Source organism: Erithacus rubecula (genome assembly GCF_903797595.1).
Source record: "Erithacus rubecula genome assembly, chromosome: 17".
NCBI lineage: Eukaryota > Metazoa > Chordata > Aves > Passeriformes > Muscicapidae > Erithacus > Erithacus rubecula.
This window is the reverse complement of record NC_136669.1, coordinates 6,194,126-6,216,858: the sequence shown is the minus strand read 5'-3', so window position 1 is coordinate 6,216,858 and position 22,733 is coordinate 6,194,126. Positions and strand designations below refer to the sequence as shown.

Genomic DNA, 22,733 nt, shown 5'->3' with positions numbered 1-22,733 from the left:
TTTACAACAGGATTAAAAAAGCATTTGAGAGCATTGAGGCCTCAGGCCTTCTTAGAGTACCTTAAATTGCTGAAAAGCTCTCCCTGCCAAGCAGAGAGGTGATTTGCTCAGGTCTAAAAGAAGCCTTTCCTAGTTCTGATTTTCAGGGCAGTGTTTCCTGTGATCTGGAAGTGCAAAGAACTGAGGCACAAGGAATGAAAAGCAGGGGAGTGCTGCATGACGCACAGTGTGGGTAATAATAAACTCTCCAACAGTGCATTTTTATCTGGATTTTGTCCTATGGGAACACATTCATAATAATGTAACTTTTATGGCACCTTCTCTAAAATACAAGAGAGATAAAATTATTGGTGACACAATGCTCAGCCACTGGATACGATGAGATTTATGCTGGAAATACACTGGCAAAAGTGTATTTCTGTGTGACTAAACAGCCAGTAAATCTCACCTCCCTGGTAATTAGACACCACCATGCCCAAAATGTAATGGATACCTTGTGAAAAAAAACCTACATAACTTGCATTTTTCTACAGCGTGTATATAAGGGCAAATATTAAGTTCTTATTGGGGACTCAGATCCTGTACCAAAACCTGACTTATTTTCCCCTTCAGGGCTCCAGATATAACTAAACCAAACATCACCTTTAGGCCAGTGCCAAGATATGATGACATCCAGAGTTCACAAAGGTTCCCCTGCTTTTGAAAGATTCTAAGGATACAGATGGCAGAGGTTACAGTTCTTCAGAATTGAACCAACCTAGTCATTAGCTCTTAAAGAAAACACAGAATTTCCACAGCACCCAACTATGGCAGAGAACACAACTGAAATAGCAAGGGAAACACTGTTAATTTCCTTTTAAAATTCCCCTCATCCTACCTTAAAAGCTTTCCTTCCTTTTTATCTTGAACACAAACCAGAACTTCCCTACATGAAAAACCAGAAAAATTAGCCACAATCAGAAGTTCATCCACATCTTGACTGGTGTTACACAGGAATGTGTTTCAGTGTATAATAGTTTTTCCTCCCTGTAGTCAGAACAGCCATAAAAAGGGGGGAGGGGAGGTTGATTGCACGAGTTCTGCAGCATCTGGCTATGCAATAAGACTCTTGAAATAATTTTCTCTAGTGTAGCATATAGCCAACAAATCTGGCAAGAAGCAACTTTCAGCATGTGTTGCTGTGACAGCAATGAATTATCACCCCAGTCTGCAGCCAGATTAACACTTACAACCTTGGCATGAGGAACAGTCTGCTCAGAGTCTGTGTCAGGAGTAGTGCTCCATGCTTAGGCTTGAAAGGGTGGGCTCACTTTAAGAAATTAGGAGCACAGAAAAGTAGACATTTGTCTAAACAGTAAACAAACAGATAATTTCTAGGGAAAAAGGCAGTGTACAGCAAGAGAAGCAGGAACATGAAGGAAGACTGATGGTGTGGAAGAAAAAAAAATAAAGAAAAAAGTAGCCATTGAAAACAAGGTACTGTCTGGCATAGAGGATGTGCTCCAAAGAATAGATAGAGAACAAAAATTGGGAAACAATGCAACAGATTCCTCCTCCTTAACACAAAAACCCTCAAGTAAGCAGTCAAACCAACCTGATATGAAATAAGTGGCTCTGAAGGCTTGGTGTGATCACCAAGTCCAACTCAGAACACTACAAAGTTTGTCAGATCTTGTGTGCTCAGCAGCAGAACTCACTTACTTGTGAGTTAAGGGCAGGTTCAAAACCAGCTTTGGCTTCACTGGAAGGTCAGAGAGGAAAATTACATCAAAAATCATCTCTGCTGAGAAGTAGACTCCTGGTCATCCATTCCACTTTTCCAGGTACTGACCACAGAGAAGAAATGTAGAACCAAAGCTCCTTACCACAAGTTCTTAAACCAAAAACTGCAGAAGCAGTGAAGGACACAAACCTGAAGAAAACATGGTGGAATCTCCTTCCTGCTTGAACACTCACCATATTTAGACCTTCTTTTGCCCTGTAGAACTGACAGGGCTATAAAGCATGACTTCTGCTCTTTGATCTGGTTTGCTAAATTTTTTCAATAAACAGTTTGGAGATTCCACCAATCATCAATTTCAATTCTAATTGCAACTTTACTTTGCTCCCATGAACCAGAAGAAAAGTACATTAATGATGTTAAGAGTTGATTTCACATATTGTATGTTCTACTTTCAAGACCTTAACTTGAAGGAAATACTTTAAGAAGTTAAGCAGTGTGAGTTGAAACATATGAATTGGTGAGGTTAAGGGATTCAGCACTGAGGAAGAGCAGGACAAAAGGATTTCATGTCTTGAAAGAAAACTAATTCACTATTAGTAGTAGTTGGATAGAAAAGTATTTAAAGTGACATGAATAGTCTTGCAGGCATCACACTCAGCAAGGGTTTACACAGAACAGAGCTTTCTCCATGACAAAAGAAAATTTCACCATTTTCTTGAAAAGCTTTATTTCAGGTACCTGTAAGCAGATATAACACACCTGCAAAAGAGAGAATTAAGAGAACAGTATGTATTGAGAATTTTGTAAGGAAGCTATTGCAAGTAATTTACTACCTTGCTAGGAAATTACCTCCAATTCCCTGTGATTTGAAACTTCTTCAAGTAAAAAGGTAGCAAAAATATTGTGTAGCAAAGAGGAGCACATACTGAGTCAAACAGTTCCTGCAATTGAAGGTCACTTTGAAAAAATTGACTTTGTAAAGAAATCAGGGAAATGCATCTAAAGCCTTTAAATTATTTCTCACCATACATTTCTTCCCACTGCTTCATTACTTCAAGCTGGTTTGTCCTTCAGGATAGATTCAGCCTTAAATCACTTGCCTTGCTAATACAAGACTGAATGATCACTCCCAAACCTCTGTCACGCCCCTAAGAGATCACAAAAAAAACCATTCTCTCTTCAAGAGCAGAAATAAATCCTATTTAGGCTGGAATATGCTAACTACCACTTTCTGTGGTCCATTCTCCTTGCAGTTCATTCCTCTAGCACAATCAACAGGGCAAGAGAGCTACAAGGCACATCCCTCCTTCCCCATTCCCACTCACATCAAACAGTTCTGGAGACTGACAGGGAGACTTGACTCAAAATACATCGTTCTTCCAATAGATTCTTGTACATACTATTAAGTTGGGTTTATTAACTTATTTAAATCAGACACTTGAAATATCTGCCCAAAATAGTCTCCTGTGCCTTGGCTTGAGGAGTTTTCAGTTGTAATTCTGCATGGTGGGTTATACCAAGTACCTGTGCAGCAAATGCCACCACAATAAAATCCAGACTTGGCAGCTATTTTGGGCTGCTGGATTAGAAGTGTGAGCTGCATTAATGGGTGAATAAGAAGAAAGGATCAAGAGAGTGAAGAAACACTGGGGAAGTTGGTGTACCTCAGCTCCTCTACAAAACAAATACCTGTTTGAGCAGCCACTATAGAATTGTATTCCTCAAGGAGTTTCACCCATTTATTGTCCCCATCTCCACAAAAGGGGAGTATTCAAACACGTGGGTTTTGCAGGGCACATCTTGTGCAGATGAGATTATTCTACACGAAGATTGTTCTGGAATACAAGAAAAGCCACAGGGCTGAATACAATGCAGTAACACCAACAACTTATTTCAATGGTATTCTAAGAATTTTTTTTTTCAGTAAAACCTATAAAGTCAACTAGCAAATGAAGGGATTAAAACTGCTGTTTTTATTTTTGAGCATATCTGAAGTTGTCATTCCAGACAGTGGCATGAAGAGTTTGGGGTTTGTTTCATTTTAATGAAAAAACTAAAAATTCAGCATTAACATGCTTTTTCTAGTCTGAGTATCTTATGGATAACAGCATTTTTCGGTAGTCAGGGAAGAAAAACAGGACAACACACATCAGGAACCATCACACTTAATCAAATTTAAAAAATCTGTCTCAATATTGAGCATCTGTACATGCTACAGAATTGAACATTTCACAGATACAGCACAGAAGCATAAACTAGGAAAAAGGAGAGGCTAACACACTGAAAATGTTTAATAGCTGAATAATATATTATGAATCTACTCCAAAAAAAAAAAAAAAAAAAAAAAAAAAAGGGCTGACAGATGCCCTAGCCCAGCCCATGGCAGCAGCAGCACAGGAGTTGCTGAGTCCCAGCCCTTGCCCAGGGATCCTGGCGGGGCTGCAGGGGCTGCACCTCTCCACGACCCCGGCAAGCACGTTTGGCTTTCACTGAGTGCTGCTGTCTCCATCTGGCACAGCGGCCCCCAGGGCTCCAGCCAGCTGGCACTGCTCTGAACAGCCCTGGGGCTGCTCTACACTGCACAAGGGAGGAGGCCAGAGGAAAACCAGCACCATAAAGAGATAATTTACAGTCCCATTATCCCATCATCCTCAACTACATGCAGCAGGAGCATGATCTAGGCACATGCCCCATGACCACATGCTTTAAACCAACAAAAAAAAAAAAAAGTTACATCAGCTTACTAGAGTTTGATTATAAAAGACAGAAATTTTAACTTAGAGACGGACCTATTTAAAGAAGGACACAAGTGGCTCATAACTTGATTACTTGGAAAAACACTATTCATTTCATTAAATTAAACATAATATGAAAAGTGGATTTGCTGTAATAGCTGATCACAGATTACAGGCATTCTACACTCCCTGATTCATTTATTTTTCACAAGGAAATTGAGGTAACTTATTTGCATACAGGAGCAAGTTCCAGCAATTGCAGACATAAGACAAGTTTCATGTATCAGGCTTAGCACACACCAGTGCATCACCTGTGAGAAGAGGAGGTACCAGCACACCACTGCAGCACTCACACGGGTTCCTGCACAGAACCTTTTCGTTGAAGTCAGTATTAGAAATTCTTTACAGAAGAAGCCACACTAGGGCAATACTCACACATGGTCTCTCACTGGCATAGTCCAGAGCACAACAGCAGTTATTATTCCAGCTGCCACATGCAGCCTCCCAGTGTCACTATTCAGGTCAGTGAAATACCAGAAAGAGGAAGAAAAAAAATCATTTTCATCTTTATCTGTTCTTTCTGGTTCATGGCACAACCACACAAACAGCACGAACGTGCAGCCCAGAGCTTACACTCCTTATGCTATTAAAGACAGACTTGTTCACCCACAGCTGAATAGCTGGATTTCATGTTCCTCACTCACCAGTCTCCATGATAATGCACAGCAAAGTTCTCATTTTACATATCTTGCTTTTCTCTGGTAAATCAAATATTGCCTGTCTTTTACCACAATGACATTCTTCTCACCCAAACCGTTTACCGGTTCCATCATGTGCTTATGTCTCACTGGAACCCATATCTATAACTAGTTTCCAAATTTCAATTCAAGATTTTAAATTTTGTCAGATTTGCTAACTCACCTTTTCCTTAACATCCTTTTCACCACAGCATAAAAGAACTTGCCTGCCTGTTTCAGTGCAGAGGTACAACATGAGTTAAACTGCTTGCTTTATAAAGAATTGCTGTAATAAAGTAATTCTTCAGGTTACTACAAAACTGGAGTTCTGCTTTTCTACAGTCAGATTTTTGCAGTACACAGCCTAAGATGGACAAAGAAAACATTTACTCCCCAAAACCTCTCAATAAAAACATAATTATTGCAAAGAGATGCAGAAAAGAAATTTATTGGGGTAACTCTGGAACTTGCATAGCAAGAAAAGTTCTAAATAGCAGAATTACTATGTGACAAGGAAATACATCACAAAGGGCAGCACGATAAAATTATGCTGAACACAGTGTAAGATAAATTTCCTTAGGGAACAGCCTCATCATGACAGAGGAGTGTCTTGTTCTTCTTTATACACAGAACTACAAGAACCCTTGAAACTGTTTTCACGACATTTCTCATCTTGTTCTCCACATTAAGATCATCCCACAATCAAAAACACAAAATGTAGTCATGAGTGACCAAAGAACTGAGTGTGCATCATGCAGATAAACAATAATAAGCTCTCAGGAAGGGATGCTTGCTGAGAGAGCAGGACAGAAGTCAGCAATGCACAGAAGCCAATGTGAATGAGAGTTTCACCCTGGTCACCAGCTGCCAACAGGACAGAGATCCATTTCAGAGCAAAACTGGACAGTAATATGAAAATAATGAAGCACAGCAAAGAAAAACATCAAATCTTAAGACAAATTTTGCATTTGTCCCTGGAGGGCAGAGGGTCACAAAAGCTCACCTAACACAAACGAGGTACTGAAATCAGTCAGCTATCTCAGCTGTCTGCACTTACTGAGCTGTCATACATCTGCTGTGCAATAAATCTCACCTTTATTTACCAAGTACATTGTAGACAAGGTCCCTTAAAATCTCATTTGCAATGCAATAACAAGGCTGATTGCAGAGGACAGAGGCACAAACTGTAATGAGACAAACTTTGTGAAATAACATCAGGTTGTACAAAGACACAAGGAGGGAAAGATACTTTTTAAGTAGAAGTTGGCAAGGGGGAGGTAGACAAAAATAAAGCTTATAAACTGCTGCTTTCTCTCCTTGTGCTGATAAACACTGAAGTAATTCAAGTCTGTACTTGATGCAAAAACAAAAGCCCTTTAAAAACAGAAGCAAAACATACATATAAAAGCCCTGGCAGTCAATTCAGTGAGATGAATCCAAAGCCAAGCCCTATTTAAAAGGGGCTACTTGAATGCATGAACTTCTGAGTGACAAGCGAGGCAAATGGAACTCGGTGCCACATGGGTGTTTGATACTCCATCATGCCCATCACTAAACTACATTCAAGCAGTGCAGGCTCTTTTATGTGTTTAAGAAAAATAAAGGGACTAAACTAGGTGATTTTTGAAGATACTACTTTTTCAACTATGGATTAATACAGGGATGAAAACTTGGTTTAATATACTAGGGAAGAGCTGCAACAGAACTCCAGCTGAAGGCACTAATGACGAAGAAAGAGGAGATTTTTCAATGATCTCTTAAATGAAATGTAGATTTATCATCTCTACATCTTAATTCAAACTCACTGAATGTATGAATAGTTATATTTTTACATCTTACATGTATGTGTAGAAGAGCTCAGCTGTGTGTTCAAACCACCTGTGGCAAAACCAGCATGGTACAAGGACAAGACCATTTAAGCTCAGTCAAATCCCAGTTCTGTCTTCAGGCTTACTACTAAGCAGTGTCAGTTAGTGAGCTGACTCTCATCACTATTTTAAATATGAGGATATTTAATAGATCTGTCATGTTTAATGTCAGAATTCGTGCTGGGATATGAAAACTTGCACTAGACTCAACAGTAACATTAAAAGGACACTATACTTTAAGTAGGGTTGAAAACAACTCTTGTTACCAATACCCACGTTTTTCTCTTTCTTTTGAGTTTCACCTTGTCTAACACCCAATTTTTTTATTCAATTACAAATGTTGTGCACTGTAGATCTTTACAGATATATTTCCCACCAGGGATATGCTGACATCACCAGTGATACTATGCAAGAGGTAGACAAGAAGAGCCACGTTAATTTCAAGCTCCATTAAACACAGGAAAGGAAGAATGAGAGGAAGGGAAAAAGTTCTCTTTACCAACTTTAAAAGTAGCAGAGAGAGGCAAAAATAATTATGGATTTTATATTAGTGTTACATATCACTGAAAGGTTTTAAGAAAATAAAACCAAACCTTAACCTAAAGTAGAGTATTTGCTGTATTCCACACACAAAAGAATGTGACAGGACAGACTGCTTACTGCTAATCAGTTATCAACTGATAAAGCGAATCTCGGGTTACTTTGAGTCAACTGGTGTCTGGTAACAGTTCACTTTACAGATCCTCAAATAGGTCTTGAGACAGATAAAATGATTCTTTTTCTTAAATGAGAGAGATCAGCACCATGGCAGCTGCTCCAGCACTAAAGTAAACCACAGATGGTTCTTGAGCTGCTGTGCCAGTTGCATTATGTGGTCCCACTCCCAAACAGAATGCAGGTTAATTTTGCAAGGAGTAACTCTTTACAACATTGATTCTATTAGCAGCTAATGCAGCAAAGTTCTTAGCTTGAATTAAGCCGAGTGTACATAAAGGACTGCCAAATCAATATGTAAGAGAATACAACTACCAAGACAGAGCTTTCATCCAGTCAGAACAGATCTATCAGCTTCTAGAACTGTGTCTGCTAAGGAAAGGTTCCCAATTCAGGCCTCTCAGATAACATATGGCTCTCCCTACACTCCAACACTGCTTGCTGACAACACAGTCCAGGATAACAGAATAAACTGTAATGTCATTATAGCATTTCACTCACTTGCTCCATTGTCCATAGGTTAACAAGAGACTGGAGACAGCTGCTCTAGGCAGCTCTTTCTGTCCAAGTCTGGAAAGGTTCTAACAGTAGCTCTTTGCATGGTGGGGAAAAATAATTTCTTTTTTAATAACATTTTGAACAGGCCAGTGAAATGCATATGGGTCATGTCCAGAGTGCCTTTCTCCTGATGACACTAAACCTGATGATGTATAATAAAAGGAAATATGTGTATCCTCACCTTGGATGCTGCTGCAGGCTACAGACACATTGCAAATACTTGGAGAATCATGGGAATGCAAGTAATAAAAAACCCAAACCCACCTTTTAAAGTAGCTGTCAGTCAAGTGAAATGGAAAGGTGTGGCTGTTATAAAACAAAAAAAAAAAAACAAAAAAAAAAAAAACAAAAACAAAACAAAAAAAACCCAAAAAAACCCAGCCCTATATCTACCAGGAAAAAGACAAAAAGGGACCATAGTTTCTTCATAAGAATTCATAGTTCATCAGAATCCATAGATTTGCACATGAACAGGAAAAACTGTGGGTTTAATGTGGGAAACACAGGGTTTTAAACAGTTAATCCTTCTCTGGTTTAAAACAAATCAGTCATGACTGTGAATCAAACTAACAGTTGCAACAGCATTTGTTAGGAAGAAGGATCCCTAGAGTCCAACCCAAAGGAAAACACTTTTTTTTTTGTTCAACTCGAGGAGCAGTAGTTCAGGAGAAAGGGAGTCAGCAATTCACAAGCAGAAAACTTCCACTCCCAGTCAGTAACATTTTCCTCTAAATTTGTTACACCAGTTACTGAAACAGAAAATCCTCAAATGAAAGGAGGAGAGTACAGGGTTGGCAAGCAATTTGCAGCTCTGGTTTCACCTTAACGCTACAGATTAAGGCTTGAAACAAAAATGAGGCTATCACCTAACCTTTGTTTGGGGTTTAAAGCTTTGATGGCTTAAACTAAAGCTCAACACATAGTCCAGCAAATCAAACAAAGCCATTCCACCCTGCTCACCTTCACACTACTCACTGTCATTTCAGTTTAAAAGCTTTCAGCATTAAGCAAATAAAATCGTTGACTGCAGACAAAATTAGAGATGCCACAACTACTCTGACAAGCAGCTTAGATACGAGCAAACCTTTGACTGCTGATAAGACTAAAGAGGAAAGAAATAATCCTTCTTGTCCAATATATTCCTGTTTTTTCCTTCATCAGCTTCTGCAGATCTTGCTCTACAACAGGGAACAAACACAAGTAGGGAAAAATGCATTTATTGTCTCTCCCATCCATGTTAAAAACCAGAGAAGTCGTGATGGTTCAGATCCCACAACTTAAGAATTGCTATTCACCAACTTCAGGTTCACTGTGCAAGGCTAATTCCTAACCTTTGACCCAGAAACCAACAAGTAATTTTAAAACAACACATACCAATACAAAATAGGGATTAACACCACTAGGTAGAGGAAAGTCTATTATGTTCTTCAGCACCAGAAACAAACTCAGCAGAGCATTCTCAATCTGGCATGTCCCACATACACAAGACTTTGCTGGGTATGGAGCTAAAATCTCATGTCTGGGTATCTCTCACACAAAAGGTTGTGTCTTCACACTGAGAGGAAAGAGGACATTACCTTCAGCAGGGCTAAGGACCTTTTTAATCCTTAGTGGTTAAGTACTAAGTAAGATTGCTCAAGTAATGAAACTGGAGACCTCCTGAACAATGAAGCTTGCAGTTGACTTTGACACTTCCCATGGGCTCTCAGGGAGAAGGCAGTTCACACAGCACATGGCAAAGAAGAACATCCTTCCTGAGTCAGACAGTTCACTTAGGCAGCCAAAGCAGAGTATGCAGCTGAAAAAGAGACATGCTTCTTGAATGCTGGACTCCTCTTTCAAATGCTCCACAGGATTTGTAATCCAGAAGTTTGGTGCACATGCTAAAATCGTTAAAGAAAAACAAGCTAAGATTTCCTCATTAATTGAACAATCCAAACACCAAGCCTGCAAAGGTGGCACAGCCTGGTGAGGCTCCTGGCTTTGTACTGGTCTGATATAGCACAAAGCAAATCACCTAAGCAACACCTCCCTGTTCCTGGACAGGTACGTGGGGCAAGGCCCTTGGGGAGCAAACATGCCTCAACAGGCACAAGATGAGAAGTTCCACCAGTAGCTTACCCTAAAGACTGCAAGGTCACCTTAGCAAGAACATGACACACTGGTTTAGACTGTGAACCACAATACTTGCTATTGAAAACATGACATGGCAGTTATCTGCTAAGTTATTTTAAGCTTTTTCTACTTTGAAAGTTAGGAAATGAACCAAAGTCATTTCAGGTTTAAGTCTAAGAATTGATTATCTGTCAAAATATTACAAGAAATCACACAATGAAGTCACAAGTTCGTGGGGAGAGTGATACCTGATGAAAAGTCATCACCTATAAAAGCAAATGTTTTTTCATATCTGAAAAGATCAATTGGTCTGTAGGACCCATGTAAAGAGAGAATAATGGGAAAAACAAGATAAGCTCTCGAACAGGCAGAAATAGACCAGAATGCAGCTGCTGTCAGTGAGAGTGCACAGCCTCTGACAGGCAATTATTCTTTGATCTATTGGCTGAAGCACTGAACAAACATTCTGAAATTCCACACAGAACCTTGTGCATATCACGACTGTGGTCACAATGACCAGTTTACTTTTATCATCAAGAGCCTTTTCAGGGTAGTGATAGTAAGAACCATTCAGAATGAGACAGTTTTCCTCCAAGGCGTATAGTCTAGGAAGAGGGAATTTAATCATAAATTCACTTGCCCTTCCAGCAATGAAACCATTACTTACCAACTCCTGGACACAAAGATGCATCTACATGTGTAATTGCTCACTGATGGGGACAAAAGCTGCATTCAGCACTGCAAAACAGATTTTTCTCATCTATAATTCTAAAGGAATAAGCCAAGTGTTTCAAGTGTGATCTTACAGAAAAAAATGGAAAAAGCTGACACGAAGGTCTGGCACAAGCCTTTTCAGCATCCTCTGTCTGCTCCGTAATTCCTGAATGGGGAGTAGTGGTGACAAATTTAAGGACCTTCTCTAGAGTGTTACTTAATTAAGTGTGAGATAATTTCCACATCAAAATATTCAAAGTAAAGTCTATGACCTACAGGAACAGAAGCTTTGCCATCAGGTTATTAAACAGACTCTTAACTACGGCAAATTAAAAATCAAGAGTTACAAGTCAAAATCTTCCAAAACTGAGACAGTCCACCCTAATTTTGTGTCTCTTTACACACAACTTAAGCCCTAAAACCTACCTCCAACTTTTAATCACAATAACTACAATTTCAAGAGTCAGTCCTTGGATTTCTCCCTCTCCCTCTTCTTCTGCTCCACTCTCCAGCGTGACAGTTTTGTCTTTGCTTGGGCTTCACCACCAGCAACACCATTACACCACAGCAAGCCCTGTGCCTAGAACAGCTTGTACAAGTGCTGCACTTGAGTTTGGCCAAGATGCAGTGAGATGAGGCAAGTCACAGCCTCACTCCTCCGTGTGGATACAACAATGCACCGTGATGACAGCTCGAATCCTGGCACAGCCAACGCTTCAGGAACAAACACACTCTGAAAATCTTCGCCACAATCCCAGTGCCTACAAAGACACATACATCATTACCTCTTGGTTCTGACTGAGGATTGAAATACACCTTCAGGTGACAGCTTTCCCACTATAAACCAGGCTTTAGAGCCATTCTGCTCGAAGCACTGGCTGTAAAGCAAACTGAACGGCGAGCTGGAGCTCGTAAAAGCTTATTCACAGAAAAGGTGCGTATTAAAACTGAATAGCACAGCACTAAAATGGTCTGCCAAGGCAGAGCGCAGTGTAGGTACAGCAGGAGAATGGACCCTTTCTGCCCCCTGCAGTTCCCACTGCTCCCTGGATTTTTAAAACAGGCTTAGGAGGGATAGTAGTTACCATTCTAGAACCAGAACCATTTACATCCCCAACAGCCAAGGCATTTTTTTAACCTACCTTCATCTGAACAACAGTTAAATTGCTCAGTGCTTTCCATAAAGATAAATTATATATATGGAGTGTTTCCTGTGATAAACATATAATGTGACTGTCCTTGATCATGCAATAAAAACAGTATCACTTGCTAATAAACCTTTAATTTAGCCTCATCATTTTGATGATTAGGATTCAGAATTTTCACCAATAAATAAGTGCTCTTATGCAGTCGCAGCTGGCTCCTGGAATATATATACACATATACATAATATATGTGTATGTAAACTATTAAAGGACAAAGGATTGTTTTCCAGTTATATGGACTATCTAGGTAATTTTATTTCTGGTTATGAGACTATAAATATGCCAAACAGAAAACACCATTTTTCTAATTTTGCATGTAAAACTGTAAGGCATATATATATGGAGAGGGAATTTCAGTGAATTAAAATTCCAAGAAGAAGGTCTCATGTGCATATACATAAAGGGTGGGTGAAGTACCATAACTGTCATTTACAGACTTTCTTCAATCCTTATGAACATAGACAGGGAATTGAATCCAAATTTAGCTACCCAAATTGTTCCCCTATATTGATCATATACACCCACATATTTCAGGTGGGCTGGATTCAGAAACTCAACTGTTTTCATACTGGCAACCTGCTTTAAAAAAAAAAAAAAAAGCGGGGGTAAAAGCATTTTTAACATATATTAGGAAAGCTGGTGTTTTCCCTGGGCTGACAGATAATTTTGAAACAATCCTGTTCTGCTTTATTAGTCTGGTTATGCAAAGAGGAAGTGAGAACAGATTGATTACAATGGAATATTCTGCATTTCCAGCTGTTTTCTCGAGCAATGGTGAACACATCCCTACATTAGCTTTCAGAAGGAAAAAGCTGTTGCAGCACACAAGAAGTATGCAGGTTACACAGGATGCTCCATATTTAGAAAAAAGGTAATTTTTTTGCTAATGAAATTTTATTTTCATTCTTCCACATAGCACTTGCTTTATATTTGTCTGAGACATCTTAATACCTCACTTGCCATGTTTTTCTTCCATAGCACATATTCAATTTTTTCTCCATTTAAGCTGAAAGCACCACCTACTTATATCCCAATTTGTATTTTAACATGCTATAGGCTAAATAAACCCAGATTTTGAGTAATATAGTTGACCTGTACATAATATATATAATGACCAATATAAAAATGACCTGTAGGGAAATGTAAGATATTTCAAACAAGTCTGGCTATACTTTGCAGGACTATCAAGTAATTAAAGACACTTAAAACGCATTTCTTCTCAGATACCATTTTTTCCTCTTTAGGTAAAAAAATTGGGAAATTGGATTATCCTGAGAACGTGAACGGAACACAGACAAATGGTTTGGCACCTCACCCTTTTAAGTCCATCCTTCATGCTCTAGTTCTATTACAAATAATAAGCTCAGCAGCTTAATGCAAAGCACTCGGATCAGAAAGTTTTCAATGGGTTGTTCCAACAAAAACACCAATCCATGCTGTCCCAAACCCCAAGTTTTGCTCCATGTAGCTGCTGCCTTCCCCTCCTCAGTCACCAATGCGACGACTGACAGAAATCTGCCAAGTCACTTTCAAGTAAAAACTAGTTGATTCTAGGGAAAAACATTAATTAGTTGCACAGTGCAGACAGAAGCCCTCCAGAAACATGCATGTGTATAAGGATGTTATTGCAGGAGATAGGTGGGGGAAAGCACTCTTCCTGCTTTTTGCCTGGTTTACAGGGATTTTTCCAAGAGCAAACCCCTCCTGCCCTTCCCGGTTCTCCAGGCTGAGCCAGTTCCTTCCCCCCCGCCCCACCAGAGAAGGAATCCCCTTTTCCAAGTGGATTATCAGCAGCATTTTTTTTTTTTTTTAAGGTAAAAGACACACATAACCGAGCGAGCCGCAGCCCCCGGCGTCGGGACCCGCTCCCAGCCATTGTGCTCCGCGCAGCCCCCCGGGCTCGGGCGCGGCCCCGCGGGGCTCCACAAAGCTCCGCCACAGGCCGGACGTGCCCGGTGCCCCGGGCCTCCCCTCCCCCCGGTATTCCGGGAAACCTCCGGGAGGAGGAGGAGGAGGAGGAGGAGGAGGAGAAGGAGGAAGCGGCGGCGCTGCGGAACAGCCCCGCTGCGGAAAAGCCGCCGGGGCAGGTGGCAGGGAGGGAGGCCCCGCCGGGGCTGGTTCCCTCCTCCATCCCGGTGGCACCGAGCGCTTCCTCCTGTCTCCCCCCAGGACCGCGTGCGGGAGCTCGGGCCCACCTGCCCCGTGGGGAGGGAAGGAGGGAGGGCTGCAGGGGGACCGGACCCGTCCCCTCCCCGAGGCGGCGGCGGCGGGTGGGTCGGGGAGGGAGGGAAGGAGGGAGGGAAGGGAAGGGGGGTGGATGCGAGCCGCCCCCGGTACCTTGCGCTTCCTGGTCTCGGCCGAGCCGCTCCACACGAAGCACTGGTAAATCGCCCGCAGGTTCTGCTTCCAGTTCTCCACCTTGAAGCCGGTCACATGGCAGCACCCGGCCGCCGGCGGACTCATGTCAGACCCCCCCACATCAATCCGCCCGCACACGGGCCGGGCCGGCGGGCAGCGAGCCGGCCCCTTCCCCCGCCCCGCAGCACCGACACGGGCCGGGGCCCCCCCGCCCTCAGGGGCTCCGGCCCCTCACGCCGCCGCCGCCGGGGAGCCGCTGGCACATAGAGCCGGGGCTCCGCCACGGCCCCCCGGCTCCGAACAAAGCGCGGCGGGCGGGCAGCGCGCACTCCCTCCCGCCCTTCTCCCGCACACACAAAGATGGGGCGCTCTGAGGCGAGGAGAAGGAGGAGGAGGCGGCGGCTGTAGCGGCCGCTGCCGCCCCCGGAGTGGCCGCCGCTCCCTTCTACCTCATAGAGGCCGCTGTGGAAGCGGCGGGCGGAGGGGAAGGGAGGGGATGGGGGCGCTGGCGGCGGCGACCCCGGCCGCGGTGCGAGCGGGCGTGTGTGGGGAAGGGGGCGAGTCCCCGCCCGCCGCCGCTCCGGCTTCCCCCGCCGGCGCCCGCACGGCTCTTGTCCCTTTAAACCGCCCCCCCGCCTCCTTCGTCGGCTCCTTCCTCCTCCGCCTCGCCCGCGCCCCCCCCGCCCGCCGCGAGCAATGGTCCGAGCCGCTCACTCAACCCAGCCCGCCCGGCCCGGAGTGGGATAGACCAACGGGGAAGGTGCGGGAGGAGCGCCCCCTCTGCCCCGCCGCCCGCTAGGGAGGGAGCGGCGGGGGTAAGGAGCACGGCGATTGGTGCGTCCACCTGTCAATCTACCCATCTCTACTGTCTCATTGGTTCCTTTCCCTTTCTTCTCTCCCCCTCCACCCTTCCTACCTAGCATTTCCCCCGCCGGAAAGAGGCGGGACATCCCGGATGATTGGCAGATACGTGACCAACTGAAACAAGAGGTGGGGTCTATGTGGTGGGAGCGGCACTATGATTGACTGGGGTGGACGTCAGTCACGTTGCAAGCAGAGAGCGGATTGGCGGTGGCCGTGAGGGGGCGGTCCCTCCCAGAGCAGCCTGCGCTGCTGTCACATCCGCTGGTCCCGCTCTCACCGTTCCCTCAGTGGTTTCCTGAGGGGAGAGGGATCGCCGGGCTCACGGGAGAGGCTCCGCGCTGCGCTCCGATGGGCTCCCAGGGCCGTATATGGTCCCTCCATACCGCCAGCCTGCATCCTGGTGTTTCCATAGGGCAGAAATAAAAGCGGTATATAAGCAGAACTGATATTATTTCTGCTTTTTCCTATACAAGGAAATGGGAAGACAGTGAAAAACGTTGGAATCTGTACATAGTTTTCAGCTTGTATGTCACACACACTATAGGGTTACATAATGGAGTGAGGCAGGAGGAAAGGATGGGAATTCTGCCGTGGTTTCTGGAGAGAGAGACCGGAGGCTTTGCAGAGGCTTCTTAGACAAGCACTGCAAACACTGAGCAACAAGGAAATTGTTGTGAAGTGCCCCCACATTATCTCACCAATCCCATTTTTCAGTGCGTGTTAATCACATTCCTCGGGAGCTGTAACCTTGAAATCTTCACCTTGCAGATATTCACGTACTGTCCAGTTTCCTGACCTGCTGCTGCAGCTTGCAAGAAATAAATACAAAAATTTGTGACAATCACCTGAGGGCTTTCCTCCAGAGGTGCTGCTGTTTTAAAAAGAAAGCAAGGTAGGTAGAAGGAAGCTTAGTTTATGATTTGTATATAGCTAGAAGGTTTGGTGGCAAGGCAGGGCTCAGGAAAGTGCCGGGTTTGTGTCCCCAGGCTGAGGCAGCAGCAGGACACGCTGTCCTGCATGGGATACATGGAATTGCTGCTCCTGGCTCACACTGCTTATTAACCTCTCCCAGAAATCCCTCTTCCATGCAGTCTGGGGATTACACTCCAGTGATAACCCTGGAATTGCCCCACAGGTGGAAAAAAAAGATGCCAAGAGCCAGGAGAGGCCCCGATTATCCCGCTGTGTACACAAATTGCACTGAATGTTTCAGGAGATTATGAGTGGAATGTGGAGGGAAGCTGTACCCTCTCTTTGACCCTGTGTAATCATTAGACCTATTAAGTCATCAAAGTGCAGCCTGCACCTCCTTGGAAAGGGAACAGGAATTGGTGCTGCACATCCTGCCCATGTTAACCCAGCTTCCAGAGAAAATTAACCAGTTTTCAAAAGCAGAAGTCAGAGAAAGCAGCCCCTCCCCTGTGAAAACCACCTAAACATCCCTCAGAAAACAGGGAAGTAAAGGATTGCCAGCTCAAGGTGCATAGAAGGGAAGAGGATGGGTGATTAGTGTCCTAACAGCATCTAATAATTATTCTCTGAATATTTTCAGTTAAACAAAGCCCCTGATACTGCTACAGTCTAAATACAAGCAGAAAGTTATTCTTATTCTGCACCAACCTACTGTTACTAATCTGGGGCTTTTCTCCATGGCTACCACATCAAAACAGGAGATAAAGATAAAAGAGAGAATTTCTGCCAGTGAAATTTAAGTCCATCTCGCTGAAAAAACAGGATACCAAAGAGACAATACATATGTTCAATGTCCTGCAGACTGAAATTTTCACGGAGATTTCTTTGCCACTCTGTCTTGCAGAGTCCCTGTATTTACTCCCTGTAGGGTGTGGTGTTTTATGCAAAAATAACACAAACTGTGAGTTTAAATGCAATTGGTTTAAGAAACACCTACATTTTTTAGTGGTTCTCTCTCAAAGAGAGAACTTTTGGAAAAATACTGATTTCTCTCTCTCTCTGGCTGTTTACAGAACAATTATCACAGTTAACTACTCCAGTCCTGATTTGGAGGGGCTTGAGGCAAAACTCTACATGTTATAAACCCCTTGCTTTCTGTCCTGTGAAGACACCAGAATCTTTCCTATGAGATATAAAAACTTCCAACTCTACAAACACTTCTTGATTGTTGCAGCCCACACACTAAAGGTGACACAACAGCACAGAGTAGCAGCCAAAACAAAATAGGAGTGGAAAATTGTGACAACATTTTGTCAGGCAGTAATTGTTCAAATCAGGGCCTGCTTGCTGCACACACACACACGAGTTTACAAGTTTGCTGTAGTTTAATTTACTCTTGGGCATAGCTTGGGAATGTTTCTAGAATAAAACCTTTTGGTGCAGCAGATAGCTTGGGAAAGGATTTGCCTCTGGGGGATGGAAACAGTTTAAATCCCTCCTGTGTCTCTTGGAAGAATTTTTAATTTTAAAGCATTGATGATTATGCTAATTAGTGCTTACCCTCAAATGCCAGTGGAATATAAATGTTGATAGTAGCTAAAACACACTGCAAATGTGCAGCAGAGTCTTCCTCCAGAGAGTCATCTGCATTCCATGATAGCTCAGCTGGGGAGAAGCAGCAATCTTCTCATGGAAAAGCAAAGTAACTGCATCTTCTATCCATGTCATCCCAAGGTGGCACTTCTAGGCTCCTCTGGATAGCCATGAATCAACTGGTACCTCATCACTTGGGCATACTTTGCTATGATATGTGTTAAAATGTCCAATTTAGTTCTCAGTTACAGGAACCTTTCCCTTCAATCAGGTGTGTGAGCAGCATCAAGGATTTGGGTAGGATTCCTCCCATAACCCTGGATAGCAAGTGGAGCTGGCCTAAGTTTGGACCTGCAAGAGGCTGAAGTCCCTGGCTCCACAAGTGGATTTGAAGGGGGATGTTCAGAAGCTTTTCTCCTGCAAGCACAAGGGCTCTCCATGCTAATAGCCAATACAGAATACGTGAAGATTCCTCAGTACTTCTCCTGCATTTTTTCAGGCACTCTAAAAAATACAAGTTCTTCCACATTCTAAAAGGAAGGAATTTACAGAACAACTCTGCTTACCCAAACACACATAGAAAAATATTTTAAAGCCTAAAAAAAAAACACTTTCACCTTTTAAAAATTACCCTATTTTTAATCTTCAGGATTTTTTTTTCCCCTTGAGCTCAAGCCTTTTGTCATCCAAGCATTGCAAACTTCCATCCAAGTAGTACTTCCATTGCTTAACCCAAAGACTTCAAAGCAGATGAGGTTGTATGTCTGGCTGCAGGGCTTAAAGCTCTGGAGATATCACATTGTGTGATTCTGCCTGAAGCTGATTGCTTCTGAATCCCTACAAATTTCAGCTGAGTTACCTCAGACACCTGAAGGTCTGTAGGGAAACTCTGGTACCTCTCATTTATCTTGGGAGTGGAGTACTGACCTTGCTAGAAAACCAAATGGGTTGTGAAGTCCCAGCTATGCCAGCTTCTCTAAAAAGCCTTGTTTTCATCCCAATCCATTGGGAATAGTATCTGGTAGGTGCCAGAGCAGAGATTTTTACATGGCTCAGTCTTAGCATAGGACACAGAGTGGTTTCTTGAATCCACAACATTCCATGATAAAGGATTGGTTCTGCTGTGCAGATCCTGCCAGAAAGATTGTCAGTCCAAGGGCTGCAAAGATAGATGGATTTCAGTGGATCAAGCTGACTTTGAACTTGGTAATTCAACTTTTGACATTCTCCCTTGGAATCGTGGCCTCCTATACAGCAATTTTAAAGGTATTGACACTAAAATTCCTTGTCTTTGAGATCTTTTGCAGACCTCTTCAAAGCAGTGCACAAGACTCCAAGGATTCATGGCCAATGGATTGAAAATAGTCCTAGAAAAACACAATGCCTGTGCTTATTTTTCTGGAGATCACTCGTTAGATTTCCCGTCAGCACTGTCAGAGGGTGAAATCTTGGCCCCAGCTGAACTCAACAGGAATTTTGCCACTGACTTGAATGGAGCTAAAATGTCACTCCTGCTATTTGTCAAGTCAATTACATCCAGACAATACTTTAACATCTGGCTTCAAGTGAACACACAGTGCAGTTCACTCCTTCAGTGAAGACAGCACAGGACATTGGCTATCTCCATAAAAAATGTAACATTTGTTCTTGGCAAGCTGTTTGTAAAGAAGAAGGGATCCATCCAGTGACATCCAGGAACCAAGTCCCTGTTCCTTAGCCTATAGTTATTGGCAATAGCATCAATAGATTTTCTGTCACTTTCTGGGAAGAATGTCAAAAGCACCCATCTACTGTTGCAAGTCATTCTGTTGCAAAAACTTTGTTTAGAACAGCAGATCTGGCCTCTTCTGTGGTTTCTCACAGATGAGGGGGGTTTTCACCCAGTTCATCTTCAGTTTCCCAAGGCACTAGAAGGTCCCTTATTATGTCAGGGAACATATTACAATCTAAATCCTTCTCTGAATATGGTGGTCAAAGGTAAGGCTAAAGAACTGATCACAGGAGAACACATGGTGTGAGCTGATTTCCCTTTCTAAAAACCCACCTGAGACAAGGCAATATTGATTTATTACAAAATATAAAGGTTAGGTCAACCTCAAGTGGGGCACACTTTTTCCTGGTAGGAAAAAACAAACCCTATATATAGAATTATTTTATCAGTGGTGATTAAAAAATCTTTTTGAATGGGAAGCATCACAGGATCATAGATTGGTTTTGGCTGGAAGAGATATTGAAGATTATCCAGTTCCAGTCCCATGCTGTGGGCAGGGACTCTTTACTAGACCAGGTTTCTTCAAGCCCTGTCCAACCTGACCTTGAACACTTCCAGAGATGGGGCATTATAACTTCTCTGATCATCCACAACTTCTCTGAGTCATGGGATGATGTCTGGAAGAACAGAGATGTACAAAGAGAAGGGGTTTTTATGCAGCAGGTAGACAGGGATCTGTTCCCAGCTCTAGTACTGCTCACCTGTGCAAAACCAGCTTCCCTTGGTCTCCTTCCATCCCCTGGGATGCAAAACCAAACTCAGCCACCAGCATCTGATGAGCCTTAATTCCCAGCACTTAAATAATTAGCTTCTCAAATGTATGAAAACAACTCTCATTTTCTGGATTAATGAAGGGAGCAGGGTTCCACTGAGCACAGCTATTATGGGGCTGCTAATGCAGTGTTTGATTCCAGGGCTGCCACTGAGCACGGAGCGATCCGGCCCCTGGGAGAGCAGGAGCACAGGGAGAGCAGCACTGCAGGGCTACAGGGGAAACCCTGGCAGTGCTTTGTGGGTTTATGCAGCGGGAGGGAGGACTTTATTTCATCTGCTGATGAGGATGCCACATAACCCAGAAGAAGGCTGAAGCTCAGGGAGATCCTAAGGGTGAGTAGTTTGCTTTAATCACAGGCCAGGTGAAGGCAGTTTCTGAAGCAGGGTAAAAAAAATGTGAGACAAACAGAAACCTAAAGCTTAGGTAGTCACAATCAGCTTCTGCTCAGTTTCTGTAGCCAGAGCAGTAGAGAATAGCAAGGAGCTAGAAGGCTACAGTGGAACTGGAATGTTCTTGTCCTCTGTGTTCATTTGGCTGAGGAGCTGGTAGAAAACTGATTGCAAAAAGTCAATCTTGCCTCATTTTGGCAGGTAGAGGCATCTAAACTCTTCAAAACAAATTTCTGTTGTTTCTTTGGGATCTTGGCACAGGGCTGGTAATTTTGTTTTTCCTAAATGGAAGGAGAAGGGAGTGAGGAAATGTCAGCCTGCAAAGGCTGCCTTGCTCTGCCCTGGGAGGTTTAAACAGGCCACATTTCATGGACAACACTGTTGGGACTGTTCCCTTCCTCTCTCTGTGTCACTGCTTCACTGTCTTGTACATGGAATAGGGAGGAGAGAATAATTACAAAATCAGGGAATTTGAGCTGCAACTGCAGCCACTCAACAAAGTCATGCAGCTTCTCCAAGAACTGGAGATGAAAAGGCCTGGAGTGTTGATTTCCTCAAATTCTTCAGCTATCAAAGAGCCCTTGAGTACATGTCATTCTCCCCCACCCATTAGTACATCCAAATTAGTGGTCTTGCAGCCCTGGATGTGGATTTGCAGCTAAATGTCTTCTCACACTGTAGTTCTCCAACAATATATCCTCAAGCACATGACGTCTGTCACGTCTGCAAACTAAACCAAACCAAAACTTCTGTAAGAAAAGTCTGAAGTTGCAATGGATGCCCTGGGTAAATCAAGAACCTTGGTGAAGATGTAGAGGAGTTGAGAGGTTAACATGGAAATTCATGGAACTGTGATGGTTTATGCAGCAAAGTTTCTGCTTCATTCAGTGCCAGGCACCAGGGACACCAGGCACCTGCAGATGCTCAAGAATCTCAGCACCTTCCCAAATCAGAAGCATTTCCCTAGAGGTGGTCATTCAAAATTAAACTCCTTTGAAATGCATGGATGCTGCATCTCATGTCAGGGCTTGTTGGGCCACTGACTTCAGAGGAGTAATTTAGCTGAAGCAATCAGGAAATAATTATTACAGTGGAGAGTTAAAAGACAGTAATTAAACTGTATAAATAAATAACTGAAGTGACTAAAAAAGTCCACCCAAAGCCTACTTTTGGAGCACTATTTAATGTAAATGAATCACTTAGTGGACAATACAACAATCATCTGTTCAGCTTCTATTCATTATCAAAAACAATACAGAAGGATTGGCAGGGAATAGCCATGTGCCAGAGGGAGCCCTTTAGGAAATACCACAGAATCTGGACTGGCTTTTGTCTGTTCTTCTATTGTGTTCTGACAATGCCTTGCTAATGAATGTCCAACGTCATTTTAGTTGTCTTTTTCTTTTTCTTTTTTTCCCCAAAACCAGATCAGTGGTAATCTTGGCCTTCCAGGGTTGCTTGTTCCTGTTGAGAAGACTTCCACACATTATGTATCAGTTCAGCCAAGGTCCAAGAGGATGTGTTGTCCCAGGCCCTCTGGGAAATCCCACTGTAGGTGATGAGACAAAATCCTCTGATTTGGAAAAAAATCCAAGTTTTAAAGAAATCATCATGTATCTTTGAAACACCAGTGAGTTGTATACTCAGTAAATTTGTCTTTTGTTACTCTATTTGAAAGGACAATAACCTCATTCTGAGAAAT

General features: G+C 43.0%; 1 protein-coding gene across 2 annotated transcripts in view; it reads right to left on the bottom strand.

Moving 5' to 3' along the window:
• The window catches only part of USP22 (ubiquitin specific peptidase 22), a 92,115-nt gene extending 76,659 nt beyond the window's left edge, over positions 1-15,456 (bottom strand). The window contains exon 1 of one of the 2 annotated variants that reach the window (XM_079320466.1): positions 14,707-15,456. In XM_079320466.1, the coding sequence (XP_079176592.1) occupies positions 14,707-14,832 (126 nt within the window). In that variant the 5' untranslated portion in view covers positions 14,833-15,456. The remainder of the gene's footprint in view (positions 1-14,706) is intronic. The other variant, XM_079320465.1, reaches the window with a different exon arrangement.
• Between the last annotated feature and the right edge of the window lie 7,277 nt (positions 15,457-22,733).